This window comes from Rhopalosiphum padi, chromosome 3, assembly GCF_020882245.1.
Source record: "Rhopalosiphum padi isolate XX-2018 chromosome 3, ASM2088224v1, whole genome shotgun sequence".
Classification (NCBI taxonomy): domain Eukaryota; kingdom Metazoa; phylum Arthropoda; class Insecta; order Hemiptera; family Aphididae; genus Rhopalosiphum; species Rhopalosiphum padi.
The window spans coordinates 45,839,164-45,866,519 of NC_083599.1; the positions used below are offsets into that span (position 1 = coordinate 45,839,164).

General features: G+C 35.2%; 1 protein-coding gene across 3 annotated transcripts; it reads right to left on the reverse strand.

Moving 5' to 3' along the window:
• Window positions 1-1,018: 1,018 nt before the first annotated feature.
• Window positions 1,019-25,144, reverse strand: LOC132927481 (transcriptional regulator ovo). Of its 3 annotated transcripts, XM_060992024.1 has the most exons (8): window positions 24,222-25,143; window positions 10,625-11,904; window positions 10,213-10,485; window positions 9,883-10,137; window positions 9,423-9,795; window positions 8,554-8,678; window positions 8,267-8,425; window positions 1,019-1,839 (listed from the first exon to the last, which is right to left on the reverse strand). In XM_060992024.1, the coding sequence occupies exons 1-8, from the start codon at window positions 24,565-24,567 to the stop codon at window positions 1,837-1,839; spliced, it is 2,814 nt and encodes a 937-aa protein (XP_060848007.1). In that variant the 5' UTR covers window positions 24,568-25,143; the 3' UTR covers window positions 1,019-1,836. The 3 variants fall into 3 exon arrangements, with proteins under 3 accessions (XP_060848007.1, XP_060848008.1, XP_060848006.1); XM_060992025.1 differs by lacking the exon at window positions 1,019-1,839 and having other exon boundaries at window positions 4,279-8,425; window positions 9,952-10,137; window positions 24,222-25,144; XM_060992023.1 differs by lacking the exon at window positions 1,019-1,839 and having other exon boundaries at window positions 4,279-8,425.
• Window positions 25,145-27,356: the final 2,212 nt, after the last annotated feature.

The following is a 27,356-nucleotide window of genomic DNA, read 5'->3' on the forward strand; positions in this document are numbered from 1 at the left end:
AATTTTCATGTTTTTAATTTGGCTTTCACGATTTGTTTTTGAACATCTCTACAAGAACACATTTTTATGTGTAAACTACTATTGTACCTACTTAATTTACGTTATGAGCCGCAGGTCTTAAATTTATTTTTACTGCGTGATAATACTTTTACCATTTCATCAACCTACGTGAAAAAGACGTATTTCCATTTTATTTTTATTTTTTATCAACACAACACTCAGAAGTGGCATAATCTCCGACTAATCTATCTTTATTTATTTTACGTTTATTGAATGGCAAGGCTATGGGTTAACCGAAGACGCTTCGACACTCCCAGAATTCTAAAACATGACGTTAACGTATTAACTATTTACTACACTATATAGTATATATATTTACTATAATATATTACATTGTAATTTGTATGTATTTGGTCGCTGAAAAAGTCTTGAGTGTTGCTTACTCACCTAGGCACCAGCATACTAAACTTATGAGAGATCTTACTCAAACCTCCAGTTTATAATTAATTATTATCAGCACTCTCCCCTCCTTCCTAAGTAAAATCCTGGTTACGCCAGTGTGTTTATATATGTATCATAATTATTAATTACTGTAAGGTAATATGTCTACATGTCACAAATCACAATATTATAATTTTTAAATTTAATGAATATTGTATAAAAGTACCCGGCTAATAAGCCATTGTAGATATATTTATATAATATTATATTATACACCAGGGGTGGGCAACTGGCGGTCCATGCATCATACAATTTCAAAGTCAATCGTCTATACTCTATTCTACGTCTATGCTAAATAAAAATGTATATTTTGAATGACCTTTTTTTTGTTGCTCTCTTACTCTGGCCCGCTAAATTTTAATTTTCTAAAAAATGGCCCTCTTATAACTTTCAGTTGCCCATCCCTGTTAAACACAATAATAATATAATCGTAGTTTTTCGATGATAGGAACCTATATAGAAATAAGAAATGAGGACTAATGAAAAATTAAAATCAATAAGAAAATATAAGACAATATAATATTTATATAGACTATATTATTTACTCATATATGTAATATGTATATAAAATGTATAACCGAACAAATAAAAATAAAAAAAAACAATTGGTTAGGTACCTGTTAATATACATATTGTATTTTCAAAGTTTTATAATTTCAATTTTATACAGTATATTTACAATATACACATTTTTCACATTATATAGGTACCCAGATAATATTACATTTTCAATTTTGTGCGGTCAACTTATAAAAACAAAAAAAAATTGTTTCGTTGTTACACGATTTAAACCCATCGACATTATGAAAGTCCACTGTTCTCCCGAACGAGAGAACCACACAATACACCGTACATGGTGTACTTTGGCATAAGGCGGTATCACGGAGCAAACCATTTTCAGCTTCAAGCACATTTCGCCACCTTAAACTTATGCTCTACCGCTGTGGCCATTGTGGGTATAGAGGTATCATGTAGGTAACGGTAAACCTCACCACTGCAGCTGTCTATAATATACGCAATACACCTATCGTTTTCGCGATCTTTCACGGTTCCGGCGACCCGCGGCGTACGCGCTTTCGCGACGTCCGAACGGCCGATGACTTCAGACGACAGACATATTATTATGATCCCAACATCAGACCTCATGCCATATTATGTATCGGTCGCGATATTAATACGGTTTCATGACCCGACCGAAGGGGTCGGTCGGTGGGTAGGGAGGATAGAAGGTTTCGAGGGCGAGCGCGACTTCGAGCAGGCGATGTCCGTGATGCGGCTCTTCTGTGTGCACAATGTTCTGTGCAGTAATATTAAGGGAATAGTAGAATTCAGTCATCACTATACGGAAAACAAAAACAAAAAACAAAATGTTAATTTTATTTTATCTTTACAGAGTTCAATATTATATCAAGCGTACAAGCTTAAGGTTTTATTAGCCCATATATTATATATAATACAGGCACATCGTATATTGTTATAATATTGTCATTGTTAGTATATATTATATCTATATATATATATATATATATATAGGGATATAATATTTTAGAGAACCATTTTCAGTGGCTATCGGTTTGCAGGGTATTTGGGTCATTATAATGTATATACTTATTACTGCGTTTTATTTCGTCGAACTCAAACGGTATTGGTAAATTATTGCCGAGGTGGGGTCACGTACTCGCATGGCATTTACATATAAAATGTATTACCAGTATACCATACGATATACATATTATTCTTCGTATAATGTTTTCTTCTTTTCGTCGTTGCCCGAAATACGCAACAAAAGTTCGGATACTTTACTATTGCAGTCCTATTATATGTATGGGTATACAACCTTTGTACACTTATTTTTTTAAATTTTCATACAGTTGCGCACAAATTGCTCAAAATTAATTGCTCAAAAACACTAAAATTATTCCTATACAAAATAAAGTGTGCTTGATTTAAGTCAAAGGACCGCTGAGATAGTAACTACCTATAGTCAACCGTTTGTTCTATCCACAAAATGTTTTTTTGAAAAAACATAAAACACGACCATTTCAAATCAATAGTTTTATCACTAAGATAACACTAAGATCCAAATTTGTAAATCTATACGAACAAATGCAAAAGAAATAATCAATATGGCAAACGAATTACTTCAAAAGTTTCCACATTTTTTTTCTTACAACCAAACGGGTTTTTTCAATTCATTCTAAAACGGGAATGCAAAACGTTTTAAACATTATGCAAATTAATCACGTCTATTCGTTTTCTACATACAATTTACGTAGAACAGTACAAGTGTACACTGTACATACGTATTTATCCATTTCTTTTGGTGGAAAAATACGTTTAATAGAAAATAAATAACGAAAATTCAATACTAACAACAACGATCACCGACCAATAATTTACTACCTTTATAAATATTATATTATGTATTAATTACCTATGTATAGAAAAAAATATTAATGCTAATAATATTATAGAAATATTGTATAATATAAATAAGCCATTGGCAGTATAAAGTAAAATAGGAACATACTTATTTTAAGGTATAAAAATGTGTGGAACTTTTGACTTCACAATGTAAATGGATATTTCAAATGTATTTAATATTAAAATGTAACCGATTCTTGTAAATTAGATATAAACATAAGTTGATCCTTAATAAGGTACATATAGTTACTATACCTAACGCATATCTATATTTCTAATTATTACTTTTAAGAATAAGAATTATTCTAAAAAAAGAAGGTAACGAAAAATAATATTTGAAACTGACTAGTAATAGCTAATAAAAAGAACCTAAGGATTGGGGATGGGGTTATAATTCCACATTTTTGGTGTAGTAATTTTTCCATAATTATAATTTATAAGCTGATTAATAACGCTGCGTTGACTTCTACATCAACTTCACTTGGTAATCGATGAAAAAATAATATTATTAATAATGTATAAATGTATATATTTTTATAAAAATGTATATTATTAAAATAACTTAAAAAGTACAACGTAAAAATGTAAAAATTACCTACAAACTAAATAATATTGTTTACTTAATGTTAAGACAATAATAATAATTTAATGATAATAATAAAATAATAATAATAATAATAATAATAATAAAAATAATAATAATAATAATAATACAATTAATACAGTTAGGATGTGTATAAGAATAAGTTTAAATGTATCACAGGCTTATGTTTATAGTATTACATATAAATATATAATATTATACTTAAGTATTTAATACTATAGAAAAAAATATTGAATTCCTTTCCCAATTTAAAAAAAAATGTTTAATACTATATAGACTATAATCGTACTTAAATAATAACCATATAATTTAACATAATAATATATATAAATAATTTATTTTCCATCCACTGAGGTAAAAAAAAATACTTTAGGATATCACTACCCGAACCGAAAGTGATTTTTTTTAAATACTACACAATTACTCTACACAAATCTATTCGTCAATAAATTTAAAAACAACTATATATAATTTTATTTACACGTTGTTATTATTATATCATAACATATATAATTTTTTAATGAGAGCCCATATACCACAAGCAGTGCCATTAATCGTTAGACCTTTATATCTATGTATTATTGGTCTTTTGGTTATATACCCTTTGAGATGGGACCTTTCGAGGTCCTCTCCGATTTATAATCTATGATTTCACGAGCCCCGTTGGTACCGTCACCATTCAGCATCGCACCAGACCACCAAGACGATATTTTAGAAGACTTTGGCATGAGGTAATTTTATTATATATATATATATATATATACAGGTTTCTTTTCGTTTTTAATGAAATCTGTGCAACTATAGGAATTCTGCCATCAGAAGATAAAAAAATTAAATATTGTAACGAGTATTACTATTCCTCATACTCAGCATATTAGCAACAAGTGCCCTATACTTAAGGAGTAATGTACGATGTTGATAGACGGCACTCGTTACAATATGTACAGGTATAAATCTGTTCGATAATTGTTTTAGAGGAAATTTATGCAGAAATCTCAAAAATTATATAAACTATGTGCATTAACCGTAATACAGAGTTGACCTTCCGAAATACTGAATACCGACTAGGTACTTTGCGGTAAAGTTTTTAAAAATAAAATCATTTCAAGTAACGAAAATTTCAAAACACTGATGTTCGGTTAGGTCTAATACTGAATGACAACTATCGTTGATTATAAAAGTATATAAAAAATATTTAAAAAAATAACAATTGCCTAAATCGCCCGTTGTAGTAAAATAATTATGATGATTACGTAAATGTAGGCACAGCTAGGTACCTTTGATGAACAATCATAATTACTGTTAATTAATAATAATACAAATCACAATATTGATCCGTTTCACCTTTGTACCTAAAAATTATTACTTAAAATTTACATTATAAACTAAGCATAATATACATACACGTGTATGTTATTTATAAATATGTGAGTGCGCATGTGTGAGTGTGTCAAATAAATATTACTTAAATCTAAAATTAAATCTACATTTAACATTATAGTAATGATTATTTACAAAATCCAAACAACACAATATTATACAATATAATATCAACATTTCTTTTAGAAAACAACAATATCAACGACTGAACGACGTGTCGAGCACTCGAGCCTGACGTACATAAACTCTCATTCAAAAACTTTCAACACACTTCCAATAAATATTTAAAAGGACTGCACGTAGGTGGTACCTAATAGTTCCATCACGTTTTTTTTTTAAATCAAAATATCGCCGATACTAATATCTCTATCCATAATTATATCTATCTCTTTGAAATGCTGTATGAACAAATAAAATGAATCTCTTTGAATAGGTAATAATAAGTTATAATAATCACTGGTGAAACGAATGTCACAACTACTGTAAACTATTATACCGAATAATATGACTTCTACGCAGTGCATTTTTAAGGAATTTTTACTGGGTGATAAAAAAAAAAATGATGATTCTCAAAATAAATAGTCAAAATAATAGTGTTTTAGAATTATTTCATGCTCGCACAGTCTTTAAAAATAAAGACAACTAGGTGACAAAATATTTCCACTGATGGGCGACATTTGTATCGCCTAATTTACTAGTTTAAACAATGCACTACTTCACTGACTGTCCCGACTATTATGTAGGTGCTTATTTAGTTCTTAAAATCATATATATATAAATATATGACCATTTCAAATTTTTTTATAACGTGAACTTTTTCTCCCAAGCACTCTTATGGAAATTGACGAATATTCATTTATTTGTTTAACGCCCGAAAGCTCAAAGTATCACAAACTTATAAGTTGTAACCACGGTCTCGTGGATTGAACCGTCAAGCTAGGTACATAATAATATTGACAACGAATAAATATATAAGTGGAACGCGTAAAATGTATTCAGACTATAATATGTAATTGTTTGTACTTAATGATTTATTTAGAACTTAAATTATCGAGTGCAATCAATTAATAAATATTGAATGTTTCAATCGATTTAAAATTTTTACCAATATTTTGGGCTTTTTAGAACATTTTATTTTGCCAGAGGAAATAAGTGAAAATTAGTTTAGTTACAATTATCTTTTTCAAATGCAAGAATACGAGTATTATGTGATCTGTAATTAGATAAGTACGTTAATATTTCCAATGAGGCCACAAGGAAAAACTATTTGGTTAAAGATTGAACCACTCTGCCGACCAAAACTCGAAGAATCGGTGCATTCCTACTACTAAACGGCCTCCAATGCGATTTATGATTCTCTGTATATACGGCGGCGACAGCATTGACACCGATGATCAAGAACTGCCATAGATGATTGTCAACCAACGACAGAACACATAGCGTTAGCTTGGAGGATTTTTAGGAAACAATTTCAATAGTAGAATAATTTTAGTTGTGAATGTTGATGATTGACCATTGTATTATTATAATAATATTAGAAAATATTTTTTTATGACTAAGAATACATGTAAATCGGGACCAGCCTGTTAAGTCCAATAGGCAATTGAGTCAATTAACTGTGAGTCTAATAAGCGTCAACTATTGTATTATGAACATAATAAATAGTTCGTCTTGAATCCACAAATTAAAAATGTAAAAAATTGTATATTTTTTTTGAGAAAAAGTGAAAAATGCATTGTAATATTATAGACAGTATCGTTTAGGACAATACTGAATGATAAGCATACTTCTTAATAATGCTGAAATCGTTTTTATCTTATTTTGAACGAAAAAACTATTTAATCTATAAAACCTTAGCAATAAATCGGTCACAATTATACGAATTGGATTCGTAAGCTTATACTTCGACTGCAGTATTAAGTACATAATTTTAATTCACTAAATTACCATCACCTCATGTAGGTGGATATTAGGAAGGACTTAACTGGGGAGTGGGTCTAAGCCCCCTAGAATCGATTGAAACCATTTATAAAGTCCAAAGAATTGAAGCTTCTTCGTAGTTCCATGTTAATTATAAATTTCAAGCCATCCATGATGTAATCAAATATCCACCCATGCACTTATAGAATACATTTTTATGAAATATTGAATAATTGGTTAGTAATTTTTCCGAGAATTGCACAACTATCTACGTTTAACATTGCTTAAAAATATCGCAAAGCATACAATTGTTAAAGCAAAGTGACTTCAATGACCATTAATTAATAATTAATATTGACAGAATTCGCTTAAAAACCTCTAAAATTAATTTAAAATTATTTTTTGTAATTAATTTATTCTTTATGTAAATTATTACGGATTAAAATTAAGAAAACATTTTAAAATACAATTTAACTTTCTAACGTTTACGACTGAAAAATTAAGTATTGGATGCTCAATTTCTTTCTACAGAAATAATTTTTTATTCGAACATAATCAAAAAAATCGCGTTTATACCGATCAATATAATTCACACGACAATTTTTATCTGGCTAATCTTAAGTTCAATATTTTTTTTTAAACGAGAAAATATTAAATATTAAAGTTATGATAGTGTTTTCTGAAAATCAGGACTAACAAGTATCTTTGTTCTCTACATCGATTATAACATACTTATGGATTTGGTGTTTTAGATAACAAATGAGTTTTCATGCATTTATGCTTTTAATTAAAAAAATTTAATTGAACGATAATAATTTTATCTTTAAAAATATAATTTATTACGGAATTGTAATCTTTATAAAATACGTAAAATTGTTTAATAATAACAGAATAGTTGTACAAAAGTACTTCTAGTATTGTTATTATTAATCAATTTGTATTTTAAATTAAATACCTGCAATAAATTGTTATAGGCTTATCAAAAAACCCCATATCCATCAAGCAGCGCTAAAAATCGAAAAAAGTACAGATCTTAACATAAAGTTGGTGCGGATTTTCGAAAATTTTAGAGCTAAAAATCATACATATTGATCGGCCAATCAATAAAGGATTGCTTCGTTACTTAAAATACAAAAAAAATAGATCGGTAAAATGGGTTTTAAATTATAAAATAAAATGATTTTGCCATTGAGACGTGACAAAATGGTAAGAGATATTTAAGCGGTGATATTTTGTCGTATTTTCTAACTTTAAATTATTTTCTTATTTTTTTTTTTTTTTTTTTTTTTAAGTCAAATGACAATGATACAGCATAAATTGTTATTAAAAAAATTAAGTTCTACGTAGTGTAAGTAATTAAAAATATTTGTTAAAATAGATTAACATTTTGGTCAGTCTAGCAATATGATTGCAATCAGCCCAATATTAGGTGCGTACTTGAAGCAACATGTTGGCAAAGTTTGAGTTTGTGAACTTGAAGTGTCTCTTGTCATAGAACTTGAGCAGCGCCGGGCTGTATGGATGTTTTTCTTTGAGATGAATGTAGTGAACTTCGGGTTCGTTGGTGGTGTGTCCGCATTCTTCGCAAACGTACATCTATAATGAAAAACGTATACGTTAAATACCGTAAATATTATGACAATTATTCCACTGAGACTATATGACTGGCATAAATGCATAATAATATAATATTATTATGGCAGTTGTGCCAAGAATGTACGTACCTTTGTTCTTCTTTCTTTGTAAGCATACTGATGATGTACTCCGTGAACTTTCAAACAGTGAGATTCGAGTGAACAACGTTGGGTAAACGATTTCTCACACAGATTGCACTTGTAAGGCCGGACACCTGTCGATAGAAAACACGTATTAAATCATGTGGTTACTGTTGGCTTTTTGAAACAAAAATAAACTAAACAAATTTGAGAGATTTTTCCATTTTTGAATCGATTTTGTTTATATTACTATGTAAATAATTTACATATTCAACCAGCCCTACAGTCCACACCATGTAATTTTAAAAAAAAGTCAAAGATAATTGTAAAGCTCTAGGTGGCTATTAGCTGATATTAAAAATAATATTATCGTCGATCTTAAATTATAATTGAAATATAATATTGTGTTATTAACAATAACATATAAATTAAAAGAATATTATCTTATATTCTTGTATTTAAAAAAAAATAAACACGAAACTATGACGCGGTAGTATAGTAGTAAGTATCCCCGCCTGTCACGCGGGAGACCGGGGTTCGATTCCCCGCCGGGGAGCCATTTGACGTGACCACACGTGATGTGGCCGGTCATAGGAGAGATATCGAGAATTAAGTTGAAAAAATTATGCACGGTACGGGATTTGAACCCGCGACCCACGAGACTGGGGTGACAGTCTCGTAACAATGAGCCACCGTGGTCTTATCAGCTTAATCTCGATATTCTCCTATCTGGGCCAGAGTGGCAGTGTGTACGGCTGAGGAGAAGCGCAGGCGCTAGGGCCGTGTCAACTAACTAGTTATGTGAGTAATCTTTATTTGTTTTTCAATTTAAAAATAAAATATTGATAGTATATTTTATAAAATTACAATGTACATACCTGTATGTGTTCTAGTGTGTCGTTTCAAGTCGAACGTGTCGTTGAAACCCTTTCCGCAGAACGTACATAGGTATCGTTTAACGTCACTGTGACATTTCATGTGTCTGTTTAACAAACGTTGTAGGTTGAAAGTCTTGGAACACAGGTTACAACAGAACTTTGAACCGTTTTTTGTTGTTTCGACTGGTTCGGGAGTAGTATTTACTGATACAATAGTCGCCGGAGCTACTGAAGTATTGTTCCTCTCTGGCTCTGGTGTTCTAATTAGCATTGATGGTGGCGGCGGTGGTAGAGTGTCGTGATTAGCTAATGGGTTCTTAATGCCATGGCCACCGTTAACGAACTCGAATGGCAAGTCATTTGGAAGGCCGAGCTGTAAATAATAATTAGAGATTAGTACACACAATGGGTCCTGGGTGGTTTTGGGGAATAAAGAAATATATCAAAGAACAATATGTACTTTTGCCATCGATTTACTGGTGAAAGAAGTATATTTTGGTTTCCCTACGGGTGGGGTGGTCTTTCTCACCCTATGTTGCAGTACTCTGACATCCAAAGCGGAGTTACTGGAATCTTTGCCATTTTGAGGCGGTGGCGTAAGTGATGACATTGTACCATCCATACTAACACTAGCAGGTGACGGAGCCGACATGCTGGTATTTGAGTCCATTTCTAGTGACGATAAACCCGGTGACAACATCATCTGTCCACAAGCCTAAAACAGTTAAAGGTTATAACGAATTGATTAAATTATATGTGATCAGGGAAGTTTGACTAATGTTAGACTTACGTCCACGTTTTGTGGTTGTTGTAATTGCACTTGTATTTGTAACTGTTGAAGTTGTTGGTTGGAGTCTTCAAAACTGCTTTGTGATAATCTATCCTTTGATATATCATAACTTCCGTAGTTATTTCTGCATGGTACTGGTTGCCCATTATTGTTATTGTTCACCTGCTGTAGATAATTACGTTTCTCCGATTGTGATTCAGAAAATCCGTTCCTATGTTCATTGAACATATGTAGAGGCTGCTCGACGAGTGAAGGAGGAATGCACTCTTGAGGCTGAAAAAAAAATTAAAATATTGATCGTCATGTACAAAATTTCATTATTAAATATTATTAATCATAATACAATGTAAGTTAGGTTGCACATGATGCATGCATCTCATTTAAAAATCAAAACCATATTTTTTATATTTACCTCTTTGAAGAACAATTCGGCAGCGTCATTAAGGCTGTCCAGGAAGTCAGGATCGGTGGGACCAGCAAATGTAAGAGTAGCAGTGAATTGCAAAGGATCGTTGGATGTACCATTTTCAGAATCAGCCATCAATGTGTCGAAACCGTTAGTTTCTTTTACGTAGCTTGATAGATCTTCGCAATCGTCCTCTTTAATATCTATGCCAAGCGAAGAGGCATTTTGTAACATAGAATATTGTTTCGGTGGACCTTCCAGGCCAATTGAGAAAGGACCACCACCACCAGCCACAGGATTTTGACCCGTGTCGTTGTTATTGAAACACAATTGTTCGTTCATCATCAAATGATATTGATTGTTGTACTGAGCAGAGTAGCAATTACCACCAGACTTTATGAGGCTCTCATGGAAGGGCGGCAGCGACACAGGACTGTTTGGCCCTCCGAAATGTTTGCCGTTGCCGCCAGGATTCATGCCTCCACCGCCTGGGGCCATGCCACCTCCGCCACCGCCACTACCCAAGAGGCCGGTGGGACCACCACCTCCACCACCGCCGAGTGTGTACGAATGCAATGACGAACCACGGTTTGAACCAGAGTTGGTACCACCACTGTTTGTACCTCCCCCGCCGCCACCCCCTTGTTGACCACCACTGCTCCTTCCACGGCCGGCAGCAGCAGTAATGATACCATTGGGTGCCGAAACTAACTGTCCTCGTAATGTAATTGTAAATTTGTTCTTGATGGCTCGAACAATGTCCAAGTCCAAATCTGCTTCCTTTTTGGGCACATGATAATCGATCGGTGCATCTTGTTCTGGTTCTTGAACAGTACTCTGAGATTGTGTTAACGGTCTTTTCGGGCAGACGGGAGGTGATTTTACGGCTGCCGGTGTTCTTTGTATGACGGACACCTGATGACATTTTGGTGCTGGCGGCGGCGGTGGTGGTGGCAATTTCGGTTCAGCCTCCGGGCTAGGCACAGCTTCCTCTTCGACTTTGATAGTTGGTGGTTCGCATTGACGGTGCGTTACCTGCAAACTATCTTTACTACCGTATGGTATATTATCTCCATCCGACGTGGATATGAATCGCCGTTTTGGCGGTGGGTTCCAATCGGGTGACGGTGGACATACGATCGGCGTAGTAGGCTCAATAGGCACTGTCGGACTAACTCGGTGTTTTGGAGATTCAGTTCTATTTCGCGATTCTCGTTCAAAACAATCAACTCGGTCGACCTTTTCATCTTCATCCTGCAGTGAATCTTTTTTGGGGACACTTTTCTCTGTAAAACATAAATATAAATTAGTTTAAATATACAATACAGCACTGTAAGGCACAACTTGGCTAACCAAATTTGAATCGATTGTCATTCGTGTGATAGGTTTGTTAATAAAAACACCTGTATACCGTATCATATTCAAGGTCCCTTTAAACATCATAAACTTATACGTAACGCGCGACGCCCCGAACCCTTTAACCCACTGCCAGACTGTTGTTTGTCTCTAGTCCAAGGATAATTGTTTTATACTGTACCAACACAGCAACAAGGTCGCGATTACCCCAAAATCAACAACCACAACGCGTGTTAGGCATAAAAGGGTTACCGACAAACCCCTTATTGACTACAATAAAACCATAATTCACATCGCCGTTGTAACAGTATTTGACCAGGTCTTTGTGTAGTCAGACAGGACAAACAAAACGGGACAAATAAAAGGAACAACACGCGACGTCCAAGGTCGGATTTTATTATTGTTCAACAGTCGACACCCAGACTCATTACATTTAATGGTTACAGATAACAATCCTTGCGTTTGACAATAGGGTAAAAAACGTGTTGTCGAACATAATGTTTGTGGTATTTTTAAACCACGTCGTAACACATAAATATTATTATCGTGTTTAATGCAATGTGCCGCAGTTTTCATATCGGACCGAAAGTTTTTACACACGTCAAAGTCTTGTGAACTTTCGTGATACTCCGCCGTGGCCCCTGCATAGACGAACCACGATAGAAGTAGGACATGGAGTATAAAATAAACACACAGTATAATATAATAATAATACGATAGTCGGGACCTGGTTTGGCCGCGTCACGAGTACCGGACGAACGGTTCTAACCGGATTGTCGAGAAATAAGGCTGCGTTCACGACGCAGTATTTCAATATCGAAACTCTCAAATGTACAGGTAATACAATATACCTGATGCCTATGAAAACATAATATATTATAATCATCGATTCGAATCGGCGTCGTTCACTTAGACGCGTTTCACGTGAAAACTCTATAATATATAATGAAGTATTCTGGGTCATCTACGAGTGCGTATATATTATATTGATATATGTATATAAACGCATTCTCTATGCCGTTCCGGTGTAAAAGTATTGGGTACGGAAGGAAAACGGAAAAAAACCATCCAACCAGCTACCGCGGCCGACCGTAACGATCAATGTCGTTGCACTCAGCCGTCGCCTGCACAGAAAACACTATAATACAACAGTCATATTATATATATATATTAATAATATAGCTGTGTCCGACCCGCAACATTTACCTCGGAGATTATTCACCGTAATGGTGACGGTCGTGTTTTTTTTTTTTTTTTTTTTTAATTCAACTCACCTGAAAGAGCAAAAAGCGTACAATTTTCAGCGGTAACCAATTAAATCGGATTTTTGCGGCCATTGAATTTCGTTACGTTTACAACAATATTATAATATATACATATATATCGCAGGTAAGTACGGCAGGCATCACACCCGCCGCAGTTCACCGCTTTTTCACGACTATATATATATATAAATATCCGAATCAATGCCGCCGACGATGCGCGTGGCTTGTGTGAACAAATCTTAGAGCGTGACTGGCAAAACTTGTTTTATTTTATTTTTTCATTTTATACACCATCGAAACGTGTACATGTACTTTTATGCGCGCGAGCTCGTGTGTGTGTGTGTAGGAGAGCGAGTTTGTTTGCGTAGCGTGCGTGCGCATGTCTGTGTGTGTGTGTGTGTGTGTGTATACGATCATAATAATATACGCGTACACAATACACGACGCTATTATTATATATATATATATGTATACATACATACATACATACATACATATATATATATAGGTATAACCGTGCGAAATACTTGCTGAATTTCAAATCATTAACCAAGTTCAAGGCAAAGTTCACGTCTGCGCCAGCTACAACATAATGGTCGGTCGTTAAAATCTCCCAAGGACAAAATATCATACTCCGGCGGCGGCGGCGTGCGCGCTGCTGCAGAGAGACGGTGCCGATATGTATGTATATATATATATGTACATATAATATATACGTATATATAAATGTGTATAACGTGAACGCGTGTAATTTAAATTTTATCGCTATTCGAAATCAAACCGCCAGCACCACCGCCAATCGGGACGACACAATCGACGATATATACCTACGTGACTTGAGTGCGAATATTTCGTATAGGTACACGTATATATATATACCTATTATTAGGTATATACGTTTTACGGGACATGTGTGTGCTTGCGTGCGTACGTTATACAACGCGTATTAAAAAATACGCACTATTGTCGGTTGGTGATGGCTTGGTGCTTCCACGACGACGCTATCTGTCGAGAAGCCCGAAAAATATTTTTAAAAAATATACCGACCTTGGACGGATTTTGGCCGCAACCGTACGGTATATTTCACACGACGACGAATGCGGAATAATAATGAATGTGGGTGTTTCTCGCCCGTATAATGTAATGTTAAATATTTTAATATTATTATTGCAATGGTCGCGTAGGTACGCCTATACCGTACAGGTATGTCGCGATTGTATTTATTTTTTTTAAATATATAACGTTTTTGTTTTTCGGTTGGCGTGGGATGGACAGGCGTTAGCCAAGAGAGGGCAACTTAAAATAAAAAAAAAAAACAAAAAACTGTACACGCATTATGCATTACGTTATTATTATTATTATTGTACTACGAAATCATAATGGCGAACGTCACACTCTTCTTCTCTTCCGCCGGGCATAAGCGAGCGGCCGCGCGTATTATAACGGTACCGCCGCCGCCGTCTCAGCACACACACACACACATTGTAATGTATATAATATTGTGAATGCGTACATATTATAATATTATGGTCGGGCGACAAAACGACAAACAGGACGATGTCGTAGGCGCGACGCGTACCTATATACACACAAGTCGTGTGTTTTTTACGGGCCACCGGTAAATGAATACGAAATAATAATATTGTTGATCGACAGCCGTTTTTCGGAGTGTAATATATTTTGTTTGTCTATTGCGTCGAATTACATTGCCACGATAATATTATAATAGGCGCGTATATATAGTAATGTACCTGCATAACGTCATTGTCTCACGGAATGTAAGCGATGCGGTTTCGATAGGACGCGAACGGCTTAAATAATGATGATGTCTTTGGTGTTATTATCTCCGGTACCCTATAGAAGATGTTCAATATATACCTACATATTGCGACGCGTCGGCCGAGAAACTCGATGAGGCGTCACCTCCTCGGGCTCGTCGGACAAACGTCGTACGATGGTCAGATGTACGAAAATCAGAAAAAAAAGCCTTCGATTCCACGATGCGACGTATATAGACGCCGCAGCCCGTCGAACACCACGATGAGTAATAGATATAATATAATTCATAATATTATGCACGGTGCGGAAACCGCTATGTTACAAACATTAAAAACTCGTCCATTGAAATAGACAAATTGTAGTTTTTTTTTTTCTGCCGAGTTGCCCGCGTTTTTTTATGACGCGGAATAATAATAATAATAATAATAATAATACGAAATGCGTCATAAATAACATATAATTATTGTTCGTATTATAAAAATAGTTTTTGGCCGTAAATTGTCAGTGCCATTGTCCTGTCTGCGGTAGCATAATATTATACACACACAATAATATATAACATAAGTAGGTACCTACGTATTATAGTAGACGAATATAACCGCTAGCATTGCCTCCGCCGTAGCGGCGTTTGGCGGGAGGTAGGGTGGGCGGGACCGCCAAAGGACACCGAACGGCGACGGCCTCGGTCGCAACAACGGACGCATATTATAACCGGATAAAGGATTCTGTTATTTATAATGATTTTTTTTTTCGAGAAAAAAAACGTAACCGTCCATAGGTATAGAGAGGCATATATGATATAACGCGTCTCCGACTGTACAATATATATTTAATAATATATACGAGTATAATCGCTCTATTGGCCTGTCCTCGAGACGCCGCCGCGCCGTACCAGTCGCGATGTCGTGTTATAAGTCCGTATATTATTATCGTAGTTATCGCGGTAGACGCGTTAAGCGATCGTTATTTCCCGCGTCCGATCGCGAGCGGATATCACGCCGCAGCATCGGTGGTGTTTCGTTACACTAATTATTTTCTACATATTTTATTTTTTTCACGCATAGGTACCTGCAGCCACAGCTGAGCAGGTGAAAACCGCTTTTCGAATACGTCCGCGAAAAAGTCGACAACGAAATACCGTCGGTCGACGACGCGTATATGACTGCAACAGGTGTGTGATCTAAATCGCGGCTTACGTAATGTTGTGATTTCGGCGATTGGGACCCGATATTATATTATTATATTATATTATGACGCACGCTTGACGAGCCGGTCAAAAGAACTTGACGGTATACATAAAAAAATAAAAATAAATAGTAATAATATGTACGTTATAACGTCGCCGTCGTGGCATTGGTCGGTTCGGCGGTCTCTCTCTCTTTTTCTCAATGTATATACCTATGTATAATAGTCGTGTACAGTCAGGTTTTTGTCCGGCACACCTCGATAGACTTCAAGGTAAAACTCGTTTCAGGTTCATTACGAACCGATGCCACTACAATATTATTATATACAGTAGACCGTCGGCTAACGGCCGCAGAATCTATTATATATATATATATATATATATATATATATTATATGTACATTATATAGAGATCGATGGACAGCGTTTTATATGTATATATATATATATATAAAAAACAGATAAATAAATGTATAATGTACGGTCGCGGGGCGGGGAAACAAAAGAAATCCGCCGGCTATAACAGTGATATTCAGAACGTATATTTTATTCGTCGTGTTCGCTGCGTCTATGACTGTGTACGGTTTGCCGCTCCTCCGAAGCCGCCATCGTTTTTTGCCACATCGTCGGCACGGCAGAAGTTGTTCCGGTAGTGGGGCTAGCGCGTTTCCCGTGTATTTGCGCGCAAGTACGGTCGGACGCGTATAATAATAATATAACATCGTATCGTTATTGTTCAACGGTTTTAAAGTCGATTTCTGCCAAAATCGCCATGTCGATTTAACCCATACGTAGAGTTAACATAATAATGGATAGGCCACGTTTGCATTATAATCAAAATCAGAAGTGTCACGGTTCGAAATGTTCATGAGACTATGAGAGACAGACTACCACTATATACAGCGCACTCACTCCAGTAAGGGGCTAAAATATCATAAATTATATATTTAATATATAATTGATAAGACCCCCTGAAACCTCGAAATACCGTAATGTTCATTCTCACGTGATAAATTCTAATTATCTTATCTATTCTTATTTTGTCTATAGAATCAACGAGGACAACGATTTTAAGTTACCAGCTATTATTATTGCGGCGGTGAGTCATATTATTATTATAGACCACGGTGGTACTGCAACACAACTTTTATTAGAGCTTTTTATCCAGCAAATATGCGGGTTTAGGCGTACACTTGAGTATTTCTGTCACCTGTAGATAATACTATTATAATATTATGCAGGTTACAACATAGAATTATACCATCATCAGTATAATAAATAATAATATATTGGTATCAATGTCCTACGATATTACAATATGTTATTAACTTATGAATTATATATGGTACAGTGTATACAGACTAGATGGGTACGAGTATTTTTATTTTTATTTATTAATTAAACTCGGCCTATGATTTATATTTTGTACACGAAATAAACTTATACGTTTATCGATGGTAACCATTTTTTTACATCATGAAAATTCCTTAAAATGCCCATTGGCTTACTCCCATTATTATTAGATATAAAATCTACGTTTTTAGACCAAACGACTGATGCGATGACATACAGTTCCGTTCGTCGAGGTGAACGGTGTGTGCAAGACCTCGGTATTTGTATATTATGTATTATAATTTATAATATACACCGGCCATCTACGTACAAATCATTAATATAAACGCGTTTGTAGCTCAAGATTAAAATATATTATTTCATTAATGCATATACTGTTTGCGCGTGAAAGCCGAACTCGTCATACTGTTATAACTTTTTTCGCTTCGAAACGTTTGATAATTTGGCAAAAATAAATAAACCATTAAATGGTTTAATAGCTAAAGAACAATTAATTAACTATAGCTGAAACGAAAGTTTGTGTTTAGTTTTTTTCAGTAATTATTATAGCAACACTTTTTACAATTTCCATTACAGTCAATTTTTACGGGAGAAATTTCGACTCAAAACATAAAACAACATACTTATAGGCTCAATATTTTTTTTATAAAGTTCACCGAAAGATTTTGTATTATATTTTTTTCTTGTTCAAGTTAATTGTAATTGATTATGAAATAATACAAAATAGTTAAAATTTATAAAATCATAATTTGATTAAAAAAATGAAATAAAAATCATTTTTAACCCAAACATATAATATGTACAATAACACCGTCCACCATTATAAAACTACCTACTGTTTTATTTATTGAGATTGTAAAGTCCTATCTCATATATAAGTATAAAGTTAACGCATTTAAGTGTACTTTAAACTATCTGTACTTAGGTTTTTACTAATTTAATTGGTTTGCTTCATACATTTTTTTTAACCTCCCACAAAACCTATGTCACAATACATATTTTTGATTTATGTTGAAATATATTCGTGGTGTTGTGCTTATGGAATTAAAAAATAAAAACACGGTGAATGAATTGATAATCATACTGAGATTTACATATGGTAGGTAAGGACCTTTTATCATACTACATGGCTCAAAGGAGGTAGATACAAAACCCAACTTATTTTTATGCTGCTACGCATACAAAAGCAGACTATTAAAGAGACAATACGAAGTCGTTAAAATATGCGCCAACCATTCATCCTTGATAAATTTAGAAAACACCATGAGAACCACTGACAATAGAAACACTGATTTTGGGCACCTGTAACTTAGGCAGTGTTCACTGTTCACCTGTTAAGAATTCGTGGCAGTCACCCTTCGAAGGAATGATATGTAGAGAAAGGGAGTGAGTGAGAAAGAGAGAGCGCGGAGCAAAGAGTGCGTGTATATATAGTGGAAGAGTATAAAGAATGCCGTTGCACCCTCCGAACAATATGATTATAACGTGTATAATATTTCATTTTCTCTTATTTGGTATACGCGAGCGGCAGTAATAAAAAGGGTCCAGAGCCTCCTCCCATTTTATTGTAAGAGCCATTCATGAGATATTTTTTTGGAAAATAATTTCGACGTAAACGTATTCAACAAGCATAATGTAAACGGTCGCAATAAAAAATTATTTATAACCGTTCGAAAATAACATAATATTATATAATATTTTACAGTATTAAATATAACTATAAACCATCAATGGCCGTGCCATTGCCGTGTTTATAAACGAAACGCGCGCAGGTGTATCCCGCGACTTTTAGGCCTATAGCTGACACCGTTGCGCCAACATGCAGTGACCACGGCGCACGTTTCCGGAAGTGTACCGCGCGAATACGTTTCCCCCGCAGCAAGGCCTTACGCGACCATGAAATAATATAATAAATGGCGACGACGAGATAAAACCTCCAAATCTAACACACGTACACTGTTATAATATCGTATTCGGCGCGGTGCGAGTTATGTGAAGGTGGTTGGCAAACCGTTACGTAAAATATAATTTCGATTCAACCTATTCAGACCCGTGGCGTCTGTACATAATTAAGTCGACGTTGACGTTCTTGCAAGAACTGAGAAAAAAAACAATACGCAATTTGTGTTATCTAAATCGTATGCGCGCACACACACACACACACTCACACACCGTTGTTGGGCTTTGCGACCTTGCGCGTAACCAGCAAAATTATTTATAAAAACAATGTCATAATGTTCTATACTGCAGTAGTTGTAAAACATTACTATACTATTATACATATAGTCCCGATGGGACGGCGATTGGTTTCGAGAACGTTTTGCGCTCAATCGTCCGTATACCGCATACCCGGTGCAAAGTTCGATAACACCGAGTTCGAGTTTAGGCGTGGGGCACACGAACATGTATTTTAATAGTACCGTCGCCGTTGTCGTATATATATATATATATAGAGTTGAGGTTTCCGAACAGCGGTTTCCGTGCGAATAAAATAATGTACATCACGATGTACGCGGGACGGAAAAACCGCAGCTGAAGAAAACGGCGGAACAATGGACGACTGCGCGTACGGCCGGTGTATTATAGCAGACGGAGAGAGGTGTATACCTATATAAAACCATGATGGGAAAAATCACGGAGGCGTGTAAAACGAGCGAAAAAACCGAAAGAAGACGAAGAAGACGGAGAGGAAAAAAATCCGAAAGACACGCCACCGCGACTTCGCGACGTCGGTAATTATTGTATATATATATATATACATACTCGGGCAAATTGTCGGAACGCATTGTGCCAGTTTGCTGACCAACCGAGCGTCTTCCAGAACGTTGAACCTGCGCGGTAATGACGACCCGTGAAGCGAAACGAAATTGACCTTGTTTTTTATTCGGTTTTTTTTTCATTATTTTTTAATTCTCATTATTTTCCGTCCGCGTACATTCGCGCGTTCTCGGTGGGAGCTATGTATATATTTTACTATACATAGTATGTACATAACATAGTATCTAGGCACTAAAATATATACATACATACATACATACATACAATATAAATTATACATCGAATCCGTAGCTGTAATTTTTATTTCTCTACCGTTTCACCACGTCACCAGTCGCGCCGCAGGGACCGGGGACCGGAACCATCGCGGAAACCGAAAGCCCCGCGAAAAGTCGTCGTCAGCGAGAACGATCTATGCCGTATAATAGCGAGATGCTGTGCCGGGAGGCGGCGATCTTGTCCCGCGATCAAATTGATGGCGACTGCAGCGGGGTAACGGGAATGCGAGAAAACCGGTTTTGCCGTTGACGAGAAACAGAACACATCGCAGAACCGAGAATAATGATGATGATGATGATGATAATGATTACGATGATTTGATGATAATAATTATTCCCGAGGCGACTGTATAATATTTTATCATTGATAAATTATATAGGTTTAATGCATATTATACACTATACATAGCAATAACTGAAATGCGGAAACGGATATTTTATGTTATTGCATTTGTCTTGTAATATTATATTGAAGTGAGATGTAAACTGTAAATTATCATATTGACTGCATATAGTGTAGTAGAGCATATTATTCAGGGTGAGTAATATGCACTTTTATGAAATACGTTTTTCTTTTTCTATTAAGTTTTCCCGTTTGTTTGAATTAATTATTATATGCGATGATTTTTTTACACGTTCTGTACACGCACTGTACCAAACATAATTCTGTATCGTCCCACAGAGATATTCAAAGAAAGTAAACTGCAACTAATATTATATACTTATATCTAGGGACTGAACAACAGGTTTGTATCTGTAGAAGGAAATTGTTAGTAATTTGCCTAACAACATCTGCTTTAATCCCGTTCCATCCAAAATGCTATAGGCAGCGATTTTATGACACGAATGCGCATTACTGATTTGTAATATGATGTCGCGATATACTTTCTTTTCTTCTTTCCGAAAATAATGATATACACCTGTATCATGTTGTTGCGGTGTTAGCTGTACATCTAATAAGCGATTTTCGAAAACGACGATTATTATTTCCCCGTGGAAACACGACGAAAAAAATATGTAACTTGCCAGATTTTATTATATTAAAATAAGTATTTTTTATTTTTCTAGGCAACATACGTTTTCAGACTTCTTATAAGTAATAATATTTTTTTATATATGCCTATACTAATAGAGCTAAAAAAACACACAGCTTTAGGCATTATTATTTTATGCATTCTATTACTACTTAATAAGCACTTTTGAGAGTTAAATTTACATATTTGATTCTTGGATCGAATTTTCTATAAGTAATATTTAAAATCATATATTTTATTAACTGCTAATAAAAAAGTAAGACATTATAGTATATATTTATTTTAATTATTTTAATTCTTTAAAATTAAAATTTAATATGTTATTAAATTTGTTATTTTAAGTCATCATTATATTCGAAAATTGTTTAACAAATGAAATAGTTTTTACGATATTTTTTGATATTTTAAGAAAGTAAAATTAATCTTATACGGTTCAATGTTTCAAACTAAATGTATCCAAAAACTATTTAAACTTTATTAATTTACTATAATTATTCATGCTTAAACATTTTCAGACATATTAAATCGTATCGGTTAAATAATATAATACTATAAATTATTTGTTTTCCTAAATTTAATTAGTTATTTCATATTTACAAAGAATTTATAAAGAACGGTTATATGTACCTACTACTTATTATATTTCACGTTTTGACTTTTGGCCTCATGTCGCGTCAAGTCGCGACGGCGTTAGGTGATTATTATATTTACAAAGTGTATATAAATGTGAAGGGAAAAAATCCTTGTCATATTTTTGGAACCATACAGGTACACAAAAGAACTAAAAACACAAGGCGTGGCCAAAATCGGGTTACATGAATTGGCAAATATTTTTTTTTGTAAATTTTTTTCACCAGCTCGCATTGTAATCGGTCGCCGCGGGAATGGTCCACGCTTTGAGAATTATTTAAAACGCCCGCGGTGACCGGAGGTTGTATATAAAACCATCAGCCACTATTATTCATACATTATATATAGGGGATAAATAGATAGGCAGGTAGATAGGTACACACTAAAACAAGTGCTTTCGAACAAGTGCACGTCTACTTTCGATGAATAAAACTGAGGTCGAACAAAGATTTATTCATTTTAGGCCCGTAACTCTTAGGATACAATATTAATGATTAATCACAAGACTACCGAATACGATTGCAAGACTCTACAGTCCTCGAACTCTATACATGAAACTATGACTCAATGACACTTCAACCAATTTTAACATTTTAAATAAATTAACCCGAATAAACAATAATACAATACCTATGTAGGTATAACAAGTGATATGATCTGTTGATGACACACCGATGACTGTGTCTGTCACCAAATCGTGATTTATAACCGATGAAGTAAAATAATGCAAGGGGTCGTATTAAGTAAGTCAATTATTGTATAATGGCTTGGATGAAATTGGAGATATTTTATTACATTTGAAGGCAATAACATTTTTGTAAAAAAAATAAGTACAAACTATAATAAAACAATGATGAACCCTATTCAAAGAAACAATAATAATTGTATAATTTTGAAGACATTTTTATAGCTATATTGCGCGCAAATTTTCGTTCGATGAATTCCCAAGATTCGGAATTATTAATAAATACCTACCTACGTTTGGACAATAAAAAAAAATATCAATCGTTATTATAAAAGAATAAGTTGAAAAATTCATAATTTAATTTTAGTCAATAACCGGCATGCTTCTAATTTTATCACAGTTCGAATGCCCTACGTTTATTACAAAATTTAAAATCCCATACCGGGCGTTTAAGTTTCCCTACAGGCGGCGACTGGTCGTACATACCAGCCGTGAGTCAATTTATTAATGTGTTAAAATATGATCACGGTATACAGTATAAACTATACCTGTTCCAAGTATATAATATAATATAATATATATAAATTTACGTGGTGCCACAAGCAACCGCCGCATCTAAGTCTGATCGATTACTATATGGTTCCTAGAGCGTGCGAGCTTGGACAAAAATATCTTATGTGCGTGGGGTTTATATATTATAGCGTTAAATGTTATAAAAATGAATGTTATAAAAAAATCATCCCTTCAAAAAAATAAAAATAAAAAAATAGTGTGTTCGGTGAAAAATAATTTCACTGATCACAAATATTGCGCTATATATACGGATATAATAATATGAAGTATACGTATAATACCAGAACAGCTTAAAATAATGTTTCATTAATAAACCATTTATTAAATAAACGAATATAAAAATAGACATAAAACAATTTATGTTTTATGAACCAATAATTGATCTCGAAACAGTATATTATAAGAATAATATAGTCCGTAGGACAACATAATTCATTTTATAACTATCAAAATATAAATATATTTAAAAAAAAAATCGGTTTGAGGGTTGTAGCTGTTCTGGCGTTACGCGCCTCATGCGTACATCACGTTATACCACCTATATTACAATGCACATATAATTGCAGCTTAATATATTATAAATTATATTATATTATTGTTATTGCTACTATAGCACAGTAGTCGTGTCTTTGTGCCTAAGTGTCTTATATACCTAACGGTGGTAGTATAAATATACGACTGGGCCTTACCTTGCGACGCTTTTGGCACCGGTGTCTCCTGGTCGACTTTGGACTGCGGTTGTGGCTTTGGTGACGACGGTGTCGGTGGCGATGTCGGCGGCGGCGGTGGCAGATGCTGCCTTATGGGCGCGGGCGGCGGCGGCGGCGGCGTAGGCTGGTGATGGTGCTGATAATGGGGCTTTAAGAACGACGGCGGAGGTGACGGTAACCTGCCGTGGTGATGGTTGTCGCTGTGATAGTTTTGCAGCGACTGCACCAACGGGTCGGAGGATACGTGCGCGTTTCCTTTTTGGTTTTCCAGCAGTTTCTGTTGCTGCTGGTGCAACCGGTTTTTGATGAGGAAAATCTTCGGCATATCGACGTGGTAATTGCTATATCACGGGCAGGGTCGCGGCGGCGACACAAATAAGTTTTCCGCGGCGGAGACGAGAAAAAAACGCACAAAAAAAAAAGTTGTATATCAGGAATGAAAATCAACCGTTATGTCCGCGAATGTGCGATCCGCTCGCATCACTGTCAGCCGCGCCGGTACGGTGCGTAAAGAGCGGGTCGGCGACTCGTCCACCATTGCAACAGTGTCATAATGATAGATGGTTTACACTTTTGACGAACAGATAAAATGCAGTGCGAGTGACGTGTTAAAAATCGGCAGTAAAAAAAAAAATATATAAAAGAATAAAAAAAATCGCACTAAAAAAATAAATTAAAATGACGGACGCAACGAGAAAATTTACACAGTAATAATGTTTGTCCGAAAAAAATAATATCAAAATCAAAAAATTGTAATAATAAAAAACAATAATAGTAATAATAATGTACCGGACCAAACGGTACGTCTGTGAAATCGTAGCGGCGGTCGTCGGGTCGGGCGGACGTGTCGTCTACAGACGCGTCGGCAGAGAAACTCGTACTACTGGCTCGAGTTGACCGAGACGTTGCCGGCGGCTCGGAGGGCCCTCACTCCCGGACGGCAGCCGCACGGCACCGGTGTGGGCGTGGCAACGGTACACGCGGGTGGGGGGGTTGTCGGCGCGTTGGCTGTAGATGTGACCGTTGTGACGGTGTCGGTAGGGCGGTGGAGTGGCGGTACTGAACACCGCCTGATCGCGGGCACGTAGAAGACCGTGTCCGGGCCACTGCCAAGATCATGGTTCTGCGGTTCGGCGATGATAGTGGTGGTGGTGGTAGAGAAGAAACAGAATAATAATAATAATAGTACTGTATATACGGTAGAGAGGAAAACGAAAAATACCATAATAATAATCATCATAACGCGGCGGGGAAACCAGTCTGATGTAACCGGTGGCACGCATGCGCGGGATATCGCGGTGGTGAACCCGTTCGACAGAACACGATATTCGTACACACGCGCACACGTGCACACGCACATGCACGCGAGCAACAGGTATAATATAATATATTATACCCTCCCTTTGACCGTATTTACCACCACCTCGCCCCGCTCGCCTATCCCCGCCCACCGGCGATGACCGCTCCGTCGACGACCGGCCCCTCACCCACCCACCCGCCGCCGACACAACCGTATTAGACGTGTACCACGACAACGATCCGCTATAGTACATCTCGCCGATATATAATAATAAAATTGTACTTTTATATATACTGTGTACAGGGCGGTTCGAGAGTCTTAGACCGATTATGAATTCGACATGGCTCGCAGCGACCGTAAGTCGCATACACAAATTTGGAGGTTCGTTCATCAGAGCGGACGGCTCTGAATGTATACCTAATTATGTAAGATATAACCGAGACCCTCATACCTCAAGGTGACTAAAGCCAAAAATCGGGGCCACTATAGCATGATTCTGCTAGTAAACATTATAATTTATTGTAAGTTGTAACAATCTAAATTACAATTTTATTATTTTAACAATATTTTTAATCTCACCCCAGCCCTGTATCACTTTCATTTTTACAATAAATATGAATTTTTGAAATTGGTTGAAGACTGCTTGAACCACACTGTATATTCTATATATTTATTTATTATTATGTTATATTCTATTATATATATTGTGCATATATAGCGTGTACACACAACATACGATATTATCATTATAACTATTATATACACTCTCCTCTCTGGAGACTAAATCAGTTCGACCGGTTTTGTATTCATTTATCCGCGTATATATATATATATTATAGGTACCGATATATATGTACACTATACCATATGCCTGTAGTTTTAGGTAGGTTATTTCTTTAGTTTTTCCATTTCTGTTTCTCTTTCTCTTTCTCATTCGCTCTTTCTCTCTATCTCTCACACACACACACACACTATCTTTCTCCCGCCGAGGATAAACCGGAGCGCCGACACAGAGTCAATGTCAAAACACGGCAGACGCTTAGTTTTACTTTTCGCCATTCGTTGTTTTATGTAAGTATACGCAGTATGTATAATAATATTATGTCCACCGCCGACGTGCACCATTCTAAACTGTAAAAATCGAACGTTCACTGTTGCAATCTACGAACGACCCACGCATATCACGTTAATATTATTATTATACTATATCATAATCATCTGCATAAATACACCGCTTATTGTAAGGTTTTTATTTTCGCGCCGATTTAAAACGTTATATCACACTGTTATAATAATCAAACCGACTGCAGTAAACGGTAAACGCGACGTCATCTGTAAACAACACACGGTGAATACTGATCGCTTATGATATGTGTAGGTTTAACACTTTATACGTAGGTATAACGAAACCACGCTTTAGAATTTTCAGTTAATTGATTTTATTAACAAAACTGCAAATATAGGATACTTTAAGATAATATAGACGAATTTATGAGTCTATAGGCTGAAATAGTCAGGAAAATACCATCATAATAATCTAGGCTCTAGACTGCTAAAAAATTATGTTTGAATAAAATTCTATTACTATCTTTAATATGAATAAAAAATAAAAAGAATAAAAAAGAATAAAATAAATACTTATAATAAGATCAATATTTTATACATTGAATGTGACAAAAAAAAAACCTAAGAATTATCGTTCGGCTGTTTATTTGCTGTCATATGTAAATATGTAATAATAACCATTGAGTGGGTCACTATATACTCACTGTAAAAGTGTAAAGGATGCATTAAATTTAAATTCAATGATATGT

Excerpts from the sequence above, each read along its gene's own strand:
- LOC132927481 (XM_060992023.1), bottom strand. The coding sequence starts at position 24,567 with ATGCCGAAGATTTTCCTCATCAAAAACCGGTTGCACCAGCAGCAACAG. Across the intron at positions 10,138-10,212 it reads AACAACCACAAAACGTGGAC|GCTTGTGGACAGATGATGTT; the intron begins GTAAGTCTAACA and ends TAACTGTTTTAG. Across the intron at positions 8,679-9,422 it reads ACACACTAGAACACATACAG|GTGTCCGGCCTTACAAGTGC; the intron begins GTATGTACATTG and ends TTCTATCGACAG.